At 33.0% G+C, this 18647-nt stretch overlaps 2 protein-coding genes across 2 annotated transcripts; both read right to left on the bottom strand.

Moving 5' to 3' along the window:
* Positions 1-2755: 2755 nt before the first annotated feature.
* HELRODRAFT_165656 (hypothetical protein) lies at positions 2756-8597 on the bottom strand (the record flags this gene model as incomplete). The annotated part of the gene is made up of 7 exons (XM_009032185.1): positions 2756-2913; positions 3081-3283; positions 3372-3589; positions 3642-4034; positions 5195-5416; positions 6877-6948; positions 8580-8597. The coding sequence occupies 7 exons, from the start codon at positions 8595-8597 to the stop codon at positions 2756-2758; spliced, it is 1284 nt and encodes a 427-aa protein (XP_009030433.1).
* Positions 8598-12456: 3859 nt separating this feature from the next.
* HELRODRAFT_165655 (hypothetical protein) lies at positions 12457-16985 on the bottom strand (the record flags this gene model as incomplete). Its single annotated transcript, XM_009032184.1, has 3 exons — positions 12457-12502; positions 15808-15984; positions 16531-16985. 3 exons carry the CDS (start codon positions 16983-16985, stop codon positions 12457-12459), a joined length of 678 nt encoding a protein of 225 aa, XP_009030432.1.
* Positions 16986-18647: the final 1662 nt, after the last annotated feature.

Genomic DNA, 18647 nt, shown 5'->3' with positions numbered 1-18647 from the left:
TAGTAATAATAATAATAATAATAAAGATGATGATGACGATTATAAAGGTTATCTACATATTTGTGTTGAAAGATGAACGACGTTTGTCAATGTTAAAATTGCTGTGATATTAAAGTCATTTTCATAAAAACAAAATAATAATCATAATAATAATTATTATTTTTATTATAGTTATAATTATATAAAATTATTTTTATCATGATTATAATTATACGAAAATCGCAGCAGTATCGTCAGCAGGTTGAAAATTTTAAAAAATAAAAATATGGTCAAAATGTGTAAAAAGGTCTAGTTGGCTATTGTGACATTTAAAAAATTTTGAAGGGTCAGTTTCGATTTGGTTTTTAATGATATTAAAGAATAAGCAAAACGAAATCGTTGATAGGACTATATATGTACAAAAATGAATATAAATGTATATATATATATATATATATATATATATATATATATATATATATATACGTGTGTGTGTGTGTCTGTGGTGTGTGTGTGTCTGTTTCATGAGTTAGCAAAGTTACATCCGCAAAAATTCCTTGTTTAAATCAATGAATGACAAAAACTAACTGTAAAAAAATTTGGTCTTTTTATGTTGAACGAGCTTTTATTAGTAGCCACAACAGCCATGACATTAATGTTGACAACAGCAACAGTTTCAACAACATTAACATCGAAACAACAACAACAATAACAGATTAACATCAATGACAAACAATTGGATATCTGAAGATTTAAAATTAAGCTTTGCTGGCTTGAAGTATAGTTTGTGACTAAACTAAATTTTAATAATCAAATTTTTTATGAACAAATGAAATGAACGAATAAAAAATAAATTTAAATTTTGATAATGTATGTAAATTAACAAAAATCAGTTCAAAATCGAAAAACTTTTTGCCAAGAGCAAAATGTTTGTCCCGTGACTTGGATAAAATTTATTGAAGAATCATGCTCTGAACATGATGCCAACTTTTTTCATTTTCAACTACACAAATTAGGTCTTAAATTATTTTTTACAAAACACTCAATTCAACTTCTCAGAAGTTTCATTTCCGTTTAATGACCACGTCCGTTCGCATCTCAATTAAATGGTCAACAAAGGGGGAAACTTGAAAGTTTTTTAAATTGACGTACCCATGTAAATCCATGGCGCTTATATATATATATATATATATATATATATATATATATATATCTACTATATACACTCAATCTTATATATCCATTCATAAAACTACCACGCAAACACACGCACACACACATATACACACTCACACACATATATACACGCACGGAGATCAAGAAAGCTAGTGAACCCTGTTTAAACCATATCACGCTAATTTTTTTTGCTCTACTCGCTTCATTCATCCCGATCTCATTTTTATTTTTTTTTGTCTCATTTTCATCTTCTTTCATTTCTTCATTCCTTTTTATACCTTTTTTTCTTTAATTTCTCCTTTTCTTTTTTATTTATCCATTCATCCCGTCCAAAATTAAAAAAAAGGTATTATTACGTTGGTGTATATTAAATACACCTTACATAAAACAAATACAAAATACAAATACGTAAATATACCAGATGGGTATTCAAACAAAATACAATCGAAAATACTTTCTCTCTCTCTTATTCTCCCTCTTTCATTCTCTCTTTCTTTCTTTTTCTCTCTCTCTATTTATATATACATATACAGCCAAATATATATTGAAAAATGAATTTTTAAAAATGAATTTAAACATAAATATTTTTCCATAGATACTGTTATCAAGCTCGCCTTACTATTTTGCAAAATTAACTAACTGGCAACAAAAACTAACGGAGAAACTAAAATATCTTCAAGAAACTCTGAAAAACATTTCTAGAGTATAAACATTTCTTATTGTCAGCCGAATTAATTACACCTTAAGTTCAATGACGAAAAAGAAAATTACACACACACCCACACACGCGCACACACACAATCAAACAAACACATACATAATACTCCCACACACACACAAACACACACAGAAACACACACACATTGTACACACACACACGCTAACGAAATAATTACGAATACATTCGTTAACATGTTCACACATAAACACATGCACGCTAGCAATAATCCAGTGTATTTTCTCTTCAAATACAACCACCATTATATTAAACGTGTAAACAGAAATACCCATGTACATAAATACCAGAGTACAAGCAGACTTTTTTCTCTCTATCTCTCCATTTATCTTTCTCTCTCCCCTCTCTCTTTTTCTTTCATTATCCCTACAACAATAAACTAACTGTATAAACAAAATGCCATAAACAAACATACCGAAATGAAATAAAAATACATAAATATATGCATGAACCAGGCTAAAAATATACACGCATTTCTGTAAGCTCCTATAAAAAAAAGAACATACAAGAACCGTTTCAATAAAAAAATGGAAAATAACTAAAAAACAATGAAATGCTATAGACAAATACAAACAAGCATACAAAAGTAAGTTGAAACATTCAAACGTAAATACAAACATACAAACGTAAATATTTACATACAAACGCTCACACATACAAATATAAAAATTTAAACTTGCACTGATTCAAAGACGCTTTTAATCAAACAATTATTCATACAAAATGATACAAATCATACAGTCAAACATACATATTTACATACAATTCACATATACAAACAAGCATACAAATATACAAATAAAAAGCGAGAACGAGTAAGAATAGCTCCATGCATGTTTCATTCGCCAACTCGAACACGCTCACTCATAAAGCAATCGTTCGAAAGCGCGCACTAACAAATGGCGAGTCTTCTTGTGACGTGTTCAATGACGTCACGATGGTCATGACGCAGATTACGATGACGTAATAAGGATGATGGTGAAGATGAAAATGATTATTTTTGGTCATTGTCAATGGTATAGCTGGCGATAATAACAGAAGTGTTGCAATAACGAACAAAGATAAAAAGAATGATGATCACAAAATCGCAGTGACCAGTACACCATTTCTTTGCTGCTGTTGTCGCTGCTGTGGCTGCTGTTGTCGCTGCTGTAGCTGCTGTTGTATGTGTTGCTGCTGTTGAAATAACTGTGGATGTTGTTGACGCTGTTGTTGTTGTTGCAATTGTTGTGGGATTGGTGGTGAATTTGGTTGATGGTGACTGATCTGTTGAGGTGCTTGAAAACGCAACTTTTGTGACTGTTGTGGTTGTTGTTGCGGTTGATGTGGCTGTGGCAGTTTTTGTAGCGGTGGTTGCTGAAAATGCTGTTGTTGCAGTTGAATGTATGAATGCTGTTGAAATTGTGGTTTTGTTTGTGGTTGTTGAGGTTTTACATGTTGTTGTTGATGATGCAAAAGTGGCTGCTGTTGAGATGGCAACATTTGTGGTTGTTGCTGGTGTGGTTGTTGTAGTGGTTGTGGCTGCATTTGTTGCTGCTTCACTATTTTTTGCTGCCGTGAACAATTCAAATTTTTTGGTACAGTGTTAAAATTTGTCAACCCAGTGTTACCAAGCATGAATTGTTGTTGATGTTGACGAGGTTGCTGGACGTGTTGTTGTGGTTGTTGCTGTTGTAGTTGTTGTGGCTGTTGTTGTGGCTGTTGTTGTGGTTGTTGTTGGTTGAACTGTTGGCGGGTTGTCGAATTTAACCATTGACGCCTTTCTCTTCGAAACGGTTTTTGGATTTGTTTGGGGTTTTGGTTGATAAGGTGGGGGCGGATTTGGCGGGAAATTGCTGTAAATACTGAAATTGTTGTTGTTGCTGTTGTTGATGTCGTTGCTGCAACTGTTTCTGTTGTTGTCGTTGATGTTGTTGTTTGTGTTTTGGTTGATGTAGTGCTGCGAGAAAAGAGCAGCTGTCAATTCGTTTTGCTGGCGCAGCGTGCAGTAATATGATTGGTCGAACTGCTGTCTATTGATGACGTCATCCCACTTGGTGGCGTTTGATTGGTTGGGTCCTTCTGATGTCAGAGGAATGGGCATTGCGGAAACGGTTTGGCAGACGGATGGACGGAGAATACTTTTCAGTGTCTTTGGTTTTGTCTGAAGTCATTTCAAAATTTCTCTATTTAGGATTTGCAATCTCACCTATTCATCACCATTATCCTCATTCTTCAAATGTCATCATAACCAACATCATTATCATCATTGTTATGTCATCATTATCATCAACACCGTCATCACTGTCAGCGTCATCATCATCATTATTATCATCATCATCATCATCGTTACGTCATCATCATCACCAACATCACCACTGCCATCATCATCATCATCATCATCCCCATCATTGTTACGTCATCACCATCAAAAATACGCCATTCCATCATCACCATATTATCACCATCACCGTCACCATAATTTATACTCATATATGATAGCAGTCATATCTTGCATCACTTTGTAATTATTGTTAAGCATTCGATATCGCAGGCATTTCCGTTTTAGGTGTTGCTATTATTACTATTATTATTATTATTTATAATATTATTTTCATTTGTTATTATTATTATTATTATTATTGTTGTTGTTGTTAATGTTGTTATTATTCAACTTTTGACCACGTTATTACGTATAATCGTAAAATTTTATGGCCCATATGAAATATTCAGACAGTTTTAAACGTGGTTTTTGTTGAGAGAGTGGACAGGGAAAAAAATTATATTTTTTTTTTATGATCAAAAATCATTTTTTTCCTTTTTGAAGCCAGAAACATCATCAACCTCTCCGAACACAATCAGTACTGTCACCAGGCCTTCATCATTTACAACGAAGCATCCCATTAAACCATTACATCACATGGTGTCATCATTTCAAAACATCGTTCTTATTTTAATAGGCGATCACAGATTTCGTAGAAACTGAAATTATGCATCAAGCATCATCATCGTCGTCGTCGTCTTCCTCATCACCCTCGTCCACACTATCACTATTATCACCATCATCATCATCATCATTATCATATATATATATATACATATCGTATAAACACTCACAAACATATACATACAACCAAGGCAATATATATATATATGTATATTATATACATACAAAACTTAGCAAATATAAAAAATACAAATATTCAAACCTATACAAAAATACAAAATTGTAACATATTCAACAAATACAAACTACATACACAGAACGCAAAAATACAAAATTTTTATATATATACAAAGATAAAATAAATACAAAATACGTACTTGCGGTGGTACAGTGCAAGCCGAGCTGGTCGGAAACGGAAATGACGTAGTTGACTGTTCGTCCGGTTGTTTATGTTGTTGATGTGGCTGTGATAGTTGTTGATTTTGCGGTTGTTGCGGTTGTTGTGACTGATATGGTTGATGTGGTTGTTGTAGTTGATGTGGCTGCTGCTGTCCTTGTTGCGACAGCCACGGGCTTTCATTAGAAACCGGTTGCAAATGCTGTGGTGAAATAATTAAATAAATATCAATAATATTGAAAATAAAAGTAATAATCATAATAAAATAATACTAATAGATAATAATAATAATAATAACAATGATGATGATATGATGGTAATTATAAAGGGTATAGTGGTGACGATGATGCTGTTGATGATGAAAACAATGAGAGTCATTATAGACAATGCTAACTTGACGGATGATTTAAAAAATTGGTTCTCACTGAGTCCTCAAAAAACTTGAAAAAAACTGAATTGCAACAAAAGCAACAACCGCAACAACACGAATAACAACCACAACAACAGCAGCAGCAGCAACAACAACAACTAAAATAATTATAAAAACGAAAAAATAAAAACATCAAAAGCCACTACGAAAAAGGAAGAAACATGCACATCAGCGTCAACATCATCTAAAACATGATACATCGAGATTAACATGACATTAATCTTAACAGCTCGCAAATAAAAACCACCAACAACAACTTCATCAATAACAACAACACAAAAAAAATTAACAGCTACTACATCAACAACAACAACATCATCGTTAAAATAATAAACACTGACAAAATAAAAAATAGATCAATATACTAAATAACAAATACTTAAAAAACGTTTAGTGCCAAAGAAGCCAACAAAAAATGACAAAATGATGTGCAACAACATCAAAGAACTAAATAACAAAAACAAAACAGCAGTTACCACGTTAAACAATAACGAGACAACATCAACAAATCAACAATAGTATGTAACAACAACGATGACGACGATGGTAACAACAACTAAACAACAACAAATAAGCTACAACACATCTTCGACAACAACAATAATAATAACAATAACAACAACAACAGCAACAACAACAACAAAAACATCGACAAAAGTTGCTGTTATCATTTATAATATGCTATGTATATCAGTGATGTTGAGTTTTTTTATGTAGACAAATTCATCTCACCATCTTGATAACCTATTGTTTGGAGGTTGGCGGGTAAAAAAACAACAACAATTACAACAACAACAACATAAACAACAATTACAACAACAACATAAACAACAATAACACCACCACCAACAACAACAATAAATCTACATGTAAAAATCATTTTCATTATTATTTGATTATGAATAACTATTAAATGTTTAAAATATACGTTACCATGAATAAGAAAATCACAATAAAATGATTAATAACTATTGATTTTGTATTTCTACGACAAGTTTGTATATATATATATATATATATATATATATATATATTATAAACACACACACACACACACACACATATATATATATATATATATATATATATATAGTATACATACAAATATAAAAACAAAAGACGCGATATTGACGAAAACAATGTTAATGATTCATGCAACAGTATTAAAAACCTCTTCCAAATTACTCACAAAGAACAAATGTAACGCAAATATTTGAATCAATACACCTTACAGTTTCCACGTAGTGCTGGTATGGGCAAACTAAGGCCCGCAGCGACCTTGGTGGCAAAAAGTTGGCCCACCCCTGACGTAGGTAGTTATAATTTATTATTTATTTTAAATTTGATAAAGTATAGATATCTTCTGCATTCAACTCGATCGCTCCAAATAACTTAATTACAAATTACTTGCTAACTAAAATGTATAATTAGACTTATGTAGATATGTACATATATTCTACAAACATTACACATACACAACATATTCATTGGCATAGAAAATTTACATGACGGTGTTTGAACCAACAAACAACAAAGACACAGAAGATACATTAGTAACAACATACATACAAACAAATATATATATAAACATAGGTACAAACACATATAAAATACATACAAACACACATACTCACGCATACAAACAAACATACAAACATATTTCGAACAAACGAACATGCATAGTTTTTCATATTTTCAGGACATTCGGATCTCAGTGCACATATGTTTGGGAAGAAAGTAATATATTTATTTATTGCATTGTAGTAAGATATACTAGAGGTGTCAATGATAGAAAAATACAAAAACATACAAAAAGTACAAGGAAAATACAAATTTAATACAAAAAACATACATTGCTATATACAGATAATAATTTAATTGATAACACAAACAAAAAACAATTACTAAATGTTACTAAAAAAAACATTAAAGAGCATTTGTTTAACGTGTAATCAGTCAAACTTAAACATTTGCAATTAGCGAAATCTATAAATACATTTTTTACACATGTGTTTAGTAAATGCAAATAATTATACATAAAACATAATTTATTCACATAACAATAGATGCATAATTCAGGCATTTAACAATAGGTACATGAACCAAAAATCATATACATACGTACATACAAGACCACACGTATCTTAAATAAACAGATAAACCCATATATCTAAAACAAACACAGATACCTAATTACATAAACTCACAGATGTACAAATACAACACACAAAACTCAGTAAAAAAATAAACACACGCACGCATACATACACACACAAAAATACATACGCAAACAAGCAAACAAACGTACACACACACACACACACACTCACAAACACAAACATGTAAACTGACGCCCAGAACACTATGTTTTTTCTCTGTTAAAAATAAATTTAAGTTAGCAATATATTAACATGCATGCATGCTTATAATTTAAAACAGAGAGACATATATGGAGAGAAACAGAAGAGGCATACACCGATATTAATCATAAGAATGCCCATGTATATAAATATATGCACACAAACGTACGATACGATACGATACGATACATACATACATACATACATACATAAATACATACATACATACATAAATACATACATACATACATACATACATACATACATACATACATACATACATACATACGCACATACATACATACATACATAGATACATACATACATACATACATACATACATACATACATACATACATACATACATACATACATACATACATACATACATACATACATACATACATACATACATACATACATACATACGTACGTACGTACGTACGTACGTACATACATATAGATGAAGAAACTAACAAAAAAATGTTTGAAAGTAAAAAAAGTAAAATAATTTAAATACGGGTAAAAACAATTACAGAGAAAAACCATAGAAATGTATTGAATAAAAAACACACCATTGATGGTACGGGCATTGTATGTGTGTGTGGATGTGTTTGTTTGTTTCTAAGCGTATGCGTGTGTATGTGTGTGTGTTTATGATTGTTATATAGAGACACAAGACACATGTATGAGTTATTTGTCTTGGGTTACTACAATACCAACACCAACAATGTCAACAAGCAACAACAAAATCAAAAAACATTAACGACAAGCAACAACATCAACATACCAACAACAACATTAAAAGAACAACACCACCAACAACGTACCAACAACATCAACAATACAACAACAATAAAAACAAACACAACTTTTCTTCTCTCCAATCAGTTTTGCTGGCAGTAGTATGTGTGTGTGTGTAGTTCATTGTTTGTTAGTTTCTTTACAAATCTCATTTGCAATTATTTCTTTTTCTCAAACTTTCGCATGTTTAAATTGTTTTTTTTCTTTCACAATTGAATTTTTTAATTAATTTTTTAACACGGTTCCTGCTTGTTTTCATAATTTTTTTCAAATAGTGCATACAACATCTGTATTGTTTCTACACTGCAAACATGAGACATGTTTGCAAATATACAAACCTATATACAAACATACTATCAGATATACAAACGTACAACAACAACAACACTTTAACATGTATACAAACAAAAACGCAAATGAAAAAAAATACAAATACTTTAAAACAAGTAAACAAACGTGCGATATAAAGAAATAAAAAAAATAAACAACAAACATACAAACATACAGACACATACACAAACATAGAAACTTCAAGTTCATAGAAATTTCAAGTTCAAAATCAACCAAATACAAGCATACAATCATATATACAAACATACAAAGACACTTTAAAATGTATACGAACATATAAACAAACATGCCAACACATATACAAACACACAAAAACATACAAGAACAATAATTTATGCCTTGGATTTTTTGTTTCATTTCATTACAGAGGTTTTGTATACTTTTTATTTCTGTATTCTCCCTGGAAAATGATAAATATTTGAAGCGTGTTGTGTATTATTTTAAAAAATAATTTTTCTTTCATGTTGTACATCAAAATTTTTGTGAACGTGTGTGTATGGATGTGCGTATGTATATGTATGCGTATGCGTGCATATATACAACTACTAGAAAAATTTGAAATATGTACATATATTTGTGTGTGTATTTATCTTTATTGATATACAACATCTGTATTGTTTCTACACTGCAAACATGAGACATGTTTGCAAATATACAAACCTATATACAAACATACTATCAGATATACAAACGTACAACAACAACAACTACGAGGGGTATGTACTACCATGGGGCCATTACTACCATTGTATACCTTAATTTTACAATGGCGTATCTAGGACTTGGGGCCCCTTGCTGTGAGATTGCTTCATTAAAAGTCAGTAGAACTCAGTTTTTGGAGGAGAAAATATCGTTTTCAAGTTCAAAATCAACCAAAAATTAGCGTGATGAGCAGAAAATAAAGCAAATATTTGTTTGGCAAATTTTTGGCTCATCGTGAAATTTGAAAATTTGAAAATTTTTCAAAATTTATCCCCCGTCAAAGTTGTTAAGATCCACTACTGGAGTTTTGTGTGTGTGTGTGTGTGCGTGCGTGCGTGTCAGTAGATTTGAAATATGTGTGTATAAATGTATGAATGTATGTGCGTATTTTGATGTGGAAATTCATACCTACGCGTGTATATACTCATAAAAATCGCGAACGATTTTCAAATATATACATATCCGATATTATATATTTAAATTTTAATTTTCCAAACGCATTTTCCCAAATGCTGCTTGCTCGAATGGAAATCTCTCAAACTATAAATATAATTTCCTAAGTTTACGACTGCATTTTTACAAACTCCTCTGTAATTTTTTGAAAATAATCATAGTTTTTCAGTTTAAAGTTTGATAGCCACATTTTTTTACGTGTCTAAGTTTTGTAAAAAAAAAACCTGGTAAAAATTTATACATATAAAACTCTGTTGAATTTACTAATTTATTAATTTACTGAATCCCAATAATTTGTTTCCGCAAGATAAAATGACGTCCTAGTACTTTGTTAAATATAACAACCAACGTTATAATGCATTTACCATTTATATGCATTACAAGAAGGTGTATCATACAGAGATACATATGATACAATACATGAATGACATGTTATGCAAATGCATGTATACACGTACACGCATATATAGTTGTGAAAAAAAGCAATCAAAACCCAAAAACAAAATTTACACGTCAAAACGCGAATGTGCAAATATTATTGCATTTGAAGATACTATGCCCATCTTAAATGTATGTATGTAAAACACACGCATGTATGTATTGTAAATGTATTTGTGTATATATTTACACATATACAAAAATACATGTGCAAGTTTTTGTATATGTATGTGTATATGTACGTTTATATACACGTATGTGTTTGTACGGTGCATGCTAGTGTACGTGAATGGAGATATGTATGAATGTGCGTGAATGGAGATATGTATGAATGTGCGTGTCGACTTGACGTTCCCTCGATAAACTTCAGTAAGACAAAATACTTTCTATGAATCATTTGTCAAGCGTTGGATGAGTGAGAAATGGAGGAGAAAGAAAGAGACAGAGAGAGAGACAGAAATGGAGACAGTGAGGAAAAAAGAGAAAAAAAGAGAGAGAGAAAGAGTAAAGGGAAAAGAAAAGAGAGAAAAGAAAAAAGAGCAACAGAAACAACAACTGCAAACCAAACAAACACAAACAGCAACACAAACAACAACAACGATAACACAAATAAACAAAAACAAACACAAAAAGCGACGCAGACAACAACAACACATACAGCAACACAAACAACAACAACACAAACAACAACACAGACAACAACACAAACAACAATAACGCAATAACCAAGGACCGCCAACTGCGGCCTGGTTTAGTTAGTTGGTGCCGGTTCACAATTGAACGATGCATCCCATGATGCTTGCCTCCTTCCTGTATGCTACTCAACAAAAAATTCGCTCTCTCGCTTTCAATTCAAAAATAAGGAAAAAGTGTTTGTAAGATATACATACAGAAAAAAGTGATACATTGTTGATTTTGATACTGTTGTTTAATGTTGTTATTGTTGTTCAATATTGATATTGTTACTTGATGTTGATGTTGTTGTTTACTGTTGATGGTTTAATGTTGATGTTGTTTAATGTTGATGTTGCTGCTAAATGTTGATGTTGTTGCTTAATGTTGATGTTGTTGCTTAATGTTGATGTTGTTGTTTAATGTTGATATTGTTACTTGATGTTGATGTTGTTGTTTAATGTTGATGTTGTTGTTTAATGTTTATGTTGTTGCTTAATGTTGATGATGTTGTTTAATGTTGAAATAACGAACATATGGATAGTTACAGCATAAACCATCACATACACATATAAGATTTTTTTTAAAGAAAATGTACAGAACATGCATACTCTCACTCACACAATTACACACGCACAAATACGCACACACACACACACACAATGATACAGCCAAACTTGTGTATACGCATACGCAAAAACGCATCATTAAAAAAACAATAAAGACAAAGAAAACAAAAAAATACAAAACGACAGATAGAAAACAGCATAAAAAAAAACGTTATAAAAAAGTATCAAAACATACAAAGTGGCAAACATACAAAATCAAGTACACAATTACACGAACAATAATCATACACAGAACATACAAAATATAGAGAAACATACGCAGACATACACACAACCACACACACAAAGACACATACACACATACATGTACACGTACACAGACTTGGAGAAAAAGCAGCTTACATATAATACATTTTTTCAAATAACGCTGGTTCACCAAACAACACTTTTATTGTTGCATCTTCTAATGCTTCGCGCCATATAATGAGTCAATAAAAACTATGCTGCTCCTGGTAATGATGATGGTGGTGATGATGATGATGATGACGATTCTGATGATGGAGATGATGATGATGATGGTTATGATAATGACTATGATGAAGAAGATGATGATTATGATGATAAAAATATCGATGTGACGTTGAATTTTAAAATGAGGGTGCTGCTTTTTATGCTGATGATGATGCTGCTTACTGTGACGATGATAAGGCTACTATCTATAATGGTGATAATGATAAAAAGATATCTATAATGATGGTAATGATAAAATATCTATAGTGATGATAATGATACTATATGTAATGATGATAATTAAAATGTTGATATGTGGTGATGAAGATAAAATGATGACTATGTTGAAGATGATGGATGCTGATGAATAATTCACCGATGAAAAAGATGAAGATGAAAATTATGAAGATGACGAAATAGATAATAACGACAACGATGATGATGAGGACGATGACGATGATGATGACGATGATGATGACGATGATGATGACGATGATGATGACGATGATGATGACGATGATGATGACGATGATGATGACGATGATGAGGGCAATGACGATGAAGAAGAAAAGGAGGAGAAAAAAAAAGAGTAGGAGGTCAACGATGATGATGATGGTGACGACGATGATGATAATGATGAAGATCAAAGCATTGATGACAATGGCGATGATGATAAAATGATTGTGAAAAAGAAGGTGATGATGAATTTGGACGACTTGGCTGATAAAGTTGAATTAAGGTCGTGTCGTTTATTCCTATGATTTATCGCCCTGACGACATCTTTTGTTTTGTTTCCTTCATTGCATTTATTGCTTGTCTTCTGTTTTATTATTATCTAATGCTTGTCCGTGTTTGTATGTTTCTGTATGCATTTGTATGTGTTTGTATATTTTTGTATGCGTTTGTATATGTATGTTTTTGTATATGTCTGTTTCTGTATGTTTTTTAATGTGTTTATATGCATATAGTATATGATTGTTTGTGCGTGTATTTGTTTGTGTTTAAATGTTTGTTTGTATGCATGTTTGTGTATTTGTTTGTAAATTTTTATGTTTGTTTGGTTGCGTGTTTGTCTATTTTTTTTTGAACACATATTTTTTTACATGTTTGTTCACGTTTACAGCTTCCTCGTCGTGTATAATGACGTCACAAATGTCGTCATCATTGTTACATGTAAGTAAACAAATTTTAGTGCGGCTGTGAAGCTTTTATCATCATCGCCATCGTCATTGTCGTCGTCGTCATCATCTTATTCGTCATCGTCATCAGTGACATTGACACAATCTCACTTTATTGTTTACATTTCTTACCACTTCATAATTTTTTTATTTTAATATCGTCATCATCCTTCTCATCATCATCATCCTTAACACAGCATCATCGTTAACATCTTAATGGTCATCATTATCATCATAAAAAACATCACATCATCGTCGTCGTCGTCGTTGTCACCCCAGCAGCAGCTATTGTAGTCAGTGTGCTTATGATGGTTGGTCAGATCTATTAAAGCCAATTAGACTGATTAAAGTATCCAGCATGAAGGGAGTTATAAAAAAACACAATCAACAACAACGACACTAACAACAACAACAAAAAACAAACAAACAAACAAACGAACGAACAAAAAAAAAAACAACAACAAAACATAAACAAACAAGCAAACAACAACAACATAATCAACGATAAGTATAACCAGTAGAAACAACAAGAACAAACAAGCAACAACAATAACAACAACAAATCAACGACAAGTATAAACAGTAGAAACAACAAAAACAAACAAACAACAACGACAACATCCACAAATGCAACAATAATAAACATACCATAAAATAATACAAATAATAAACAAATGATCTCCACCAAACCATCAGAACCAAACGACACATTTCAACTTACAATTCATGAAAAAAACAAATCAAACGAACAGAAACCAACATAAAACACATCGGCACAGCAACAAAATTCATTAAATTAAAGTAGAGTTGAGTTGCATATGACATCAACATAAAGAGGAGGCACTTGAATTGATATCATGATGGTATTAACATTAAGTAAGATTTCAACTGTACATATATATTTATGAAATGTTGTTGGAAACATTAAGAGATAACACATAACATTATATCATACCAAGAATAAAAATTACCTCATAAAATTTTACAAAAAACAATGTAGCACTAACATTATTAACAACACAACATCACCAAAACAAATAATAACAACAGCAAAAATATAAAACTAAGAGAAACATTAAGCATCAACATAAAAACATCAACATCAACTAATGTAACTAAGAACTTGACAAACTTTTCAATGTTTAAAATTAATAAAACATCTACACTTGTACATAACATACATACATACACATACAAACAAACAAACTTAAATAAATACATACGCACAAACACACATACATGCATACATTGTCCTTGTTCATTTCTTGTTCGTTACGGCATTGGGCTGCAAGGTTGGTTTCAGATGGCCTTAAATACCATCACGTTAAGCCAATTCTTTTTGCTCTTCACTGGCTTCCGGTATATCAAAAAGTTATTTTCAAGATATGATTAACAGTTTTTAAATGTAAAATAATTAACTGACTAAGTCATTCCTAGAACAATGCCACTGCTGAGTCAAACATTGCGCTCTGACAATTCAGGTTTATTGTTTGTACCTGACACAAACTTGACTTTTGGTCGAAGGAATTTTTCCGTAATAGGTCCTACTGTCTGGAATGGTTTGCCTAGGGACCTTCGTTCTCCTGCGTTGTCTGCTATTTATTTTTGTAAAAGGCTGAAACACTATCTTTTTGTCCAAGCTTACCCATGCTAATGTCTATTTCTATACATTCATTACATCGCTTAGTAAAGTGCTACGCAATGTACTGTAATAATCGTTAGCGCCTCTGAGATCTTTTTAAAGAGCGCTTACAAACATACCAATAATATTAAAAATAAATAAATGCATGCATACATACATACATACATACATACATACATACATACATACATACATACATACATACATACATACATACATACATACATACATACATACATACATACATACATACATACATACATACATACATATCGGCCCAACTCTGGCCGATAGCTACGAATATTTGAAGCATAACTCCGCTGCAATTGGTTTAGAGTTAAACATTAAAAAATGCGAACTTTACTGCCAAAGTTTATTTCAGGTGCCCCATGCGCTGGCTGGAATACCCAGAGTTGGTGCATCAGAACTGAGTTTTTTAGGCACACCCTTGGTCGAGGGCGATTATCAAATAAAGTTTTTTGACCAAAAGCTCTCTGAGCTTAAATTCGCCCTGGGTCGTGTTTCCTGTCTTTCGGCCCATGATGCCTTGACTATTATCCGCAATGCCCTCAGTTTGCCCAAATTGATGTACTTCCTGCGTACATCCAAACACATTGACCCTTCTAAATTGGGCGAATTTGACGGAGCCCTGCGCACCGCCCTGTCGTCGATTTGCAATGTTCAAGTGACCGACAGTGGTTGGTCCCAAGCTCAGCTGCCGGTGCGATTTGGTGGGCTGGGGTTGCTTAGCGTGGTTCAGCTGGCTCCCGTTGTTTATAATTCTTCTGCCGCTGCCATTCTCAACCTGCAGTCTTCCCTGCTTCACCGGTTTTTTCGTTGCCGCGACATTCTTCCCCTAGCGTCCGACCCGGGGGACCGTACGCACGTCCAAATTTTGAACGAAGAATCTAAAAAAATCTTTCAAAATTTGCTGTCTTCATGCGGCGACGACTTTTCCACCGCTCGTTTGTTGGCCATGTCCAGCGTTGCCAGCTGCGGGTGGTTGAGATCGTGGCCCAACACCTCTGTGGGCACCAGGCTTGACGACGAGTCTGTGAGATTTGCCATTGGCTTCAGACTTGGCCTGGTCATTCAGAATAAATACACGTGCCAATGTGGCGCAGGGTCGGACGAGTTTGGGCACCACGGTTTGGTTTGTCGCCTGGGTGGGGGCCGTCAACTACGTCACTCAGCGCTAAACGAATACATTTGTCGGCTCTTCTCCAAGGCTTCAATCCCGGTTCTCAAGGAACCATCCGGCATTTCTGCGCATGATGGTAGGCGCCCGGACGGATGCACACTAATACCTTGGAGAGCCAGCAGATGTTTGGCGTGGGATGTTACGGTTCCTGGCACCCTCGCCGAACGATACGTAAACCTGACAAGTAAAGAATGCGGTTTGGCCGCGGCCAGGGCAGCGGACGAGAAAATGAAAAAATATGGGAACGCCCTCCCCTCGATGGAATTCTTGCCAATATGTATCGAGGTTCTCGGCCCGATGGACCCCAACACCCTTAAATTTCTTAAGGCAATATGCAAAATGATTAGCGTAAGATCAGGCGACAGCAGGGAACTGTTTTTCGCAACTAACCTTATTTCGTGCTTGTTGCAGCGGTTCCTGCGTGTCTGTGTGCTTGAAAATATCCAACTGAATGCCGACATGTGCAATTAACGACAAATCAAAGTGTTAATCCATTTGTTACTTGATGTTTGACGGTTCAGTGTCACTCATCATGTTTTGGTTTAACATACATACATACATACATACATACATACATACATACATACATACATACATACATACATACATACATACATACATACAAACATACATACATACATACATACATACATACATACATACATACATACATACATACATACATACATACATACATACATACATACATACAAACATACATACATACATACATACATACATACATACATACATACATACATACATACATACATACATACATACATACATACAAACAAACGTTCATGCACATTGTACTGTGTGCGCTATAAAATGCCTACCACTAATATTAAATAATGTTTGTTTTTCGCGAAGAAAAAAAATTTAATAAAAAAATTAAAAAATGAAAATTAATAGCTATTTAAGTTCAAAAAAAAACAGAAAAATTTTTTTCCGCAAACACGTGTTGATGTGAATGATGAGGGTGTGTGTATAAATATTTGAGCAAACAGTCAGATGGATACCATGCAAACATGTGCAGGCAGCTATTTTAATATAAATTTACGATCGTTACCTTATTTGTTAAATCTTCAGCCTACAAAATCTCCATTTCTTCTCTCGCCCTCTCTCTCGCTCTCCCTCTTTCTCTCTTTCTTTCTCTTTCAACTTTTCTATTTTTACATATATCTAGATATCTACATTACATATATTTGTAAACACTTGCAAAGTATTTAGTGGAAATGTACATATGGCTGATATAGACATGGAGATTATGAGGACATAAACTGGAGCAGACCTGCATAAATTGAAGGGATTCCTCGCTGCCTCAATCTATCCTTCGATAAATATGGATAAACACATGTTCCATCCAATTCACAATTGTTATTTGCTTTGTAGAACTTTCGAATAAAAACTAGATTTAGACAGAATGTGGGAGAGAACCAACAGGACTTGAATGAAAGTTGAAATACAAAAAAAGATATCGACTGAAAGTTTATTCTACCCGAACATAGTTTTTATTTTAGAAATTTAGAAAATGCAATGCAGATTGGTTCGTGAAATAGAATGTGACATCACAATAAGCTCCGCAAGCCAGCAATACAGACGATGCCGAAGAAACGTGCGAAATATTTCCACAAAACACAACAGCACACGTGAGTACGGACAGAAATAAACAGAATGGTAGGTACGAATGTAGTTGCGAAAACATGCCAAGAAACACTTGCATCGAAGTGACATTTACAGAAAATGATAACCTACACACGCACACACAAAACACGACAGCACCATAACGCAGTATAAAACCTCAGATGGAACACAATACAAGTCAATCAAGGATGAGACTCTGTAATAAAGTTTTGATTCATTCGATAAACTTAATTTTCTTCGCCTCACAACACATACACAAATACCAACCAACCAACCGACCGACCGACCAGGCAACATCGTGAAGACTGCACTGAGTACCTCTCTGTCAATACCGCCGTCAATACAATTGTCTACCAGAAAATGATTACATGCGTCAAGACAAGACATCAAGACATATATATATATGTGTTATAAATTTGTTGTATACATATATAATAATATGTGTGTGTGTGTGTGTGTGTGTGTGTGTAAAACGC

This window comes from Helobdella robusta (genome assembly GCF_000326865.2).
Source record: "Helobdella robusta unplaced genomic scaffold HELROscaffold_8, whole genome shotgun sequence".
Lineage (NCBI taxonomy): Eukaryota > Metazoa > Annelida > Clitellata > Rhynchobdellida > Glossiphoniidae > Helobdella > Helobdella robusta.
Note: the sequence above shows the minus strand (reverse complement) of the source record. Positions and strands in the feature narration are given on the sequence as shown.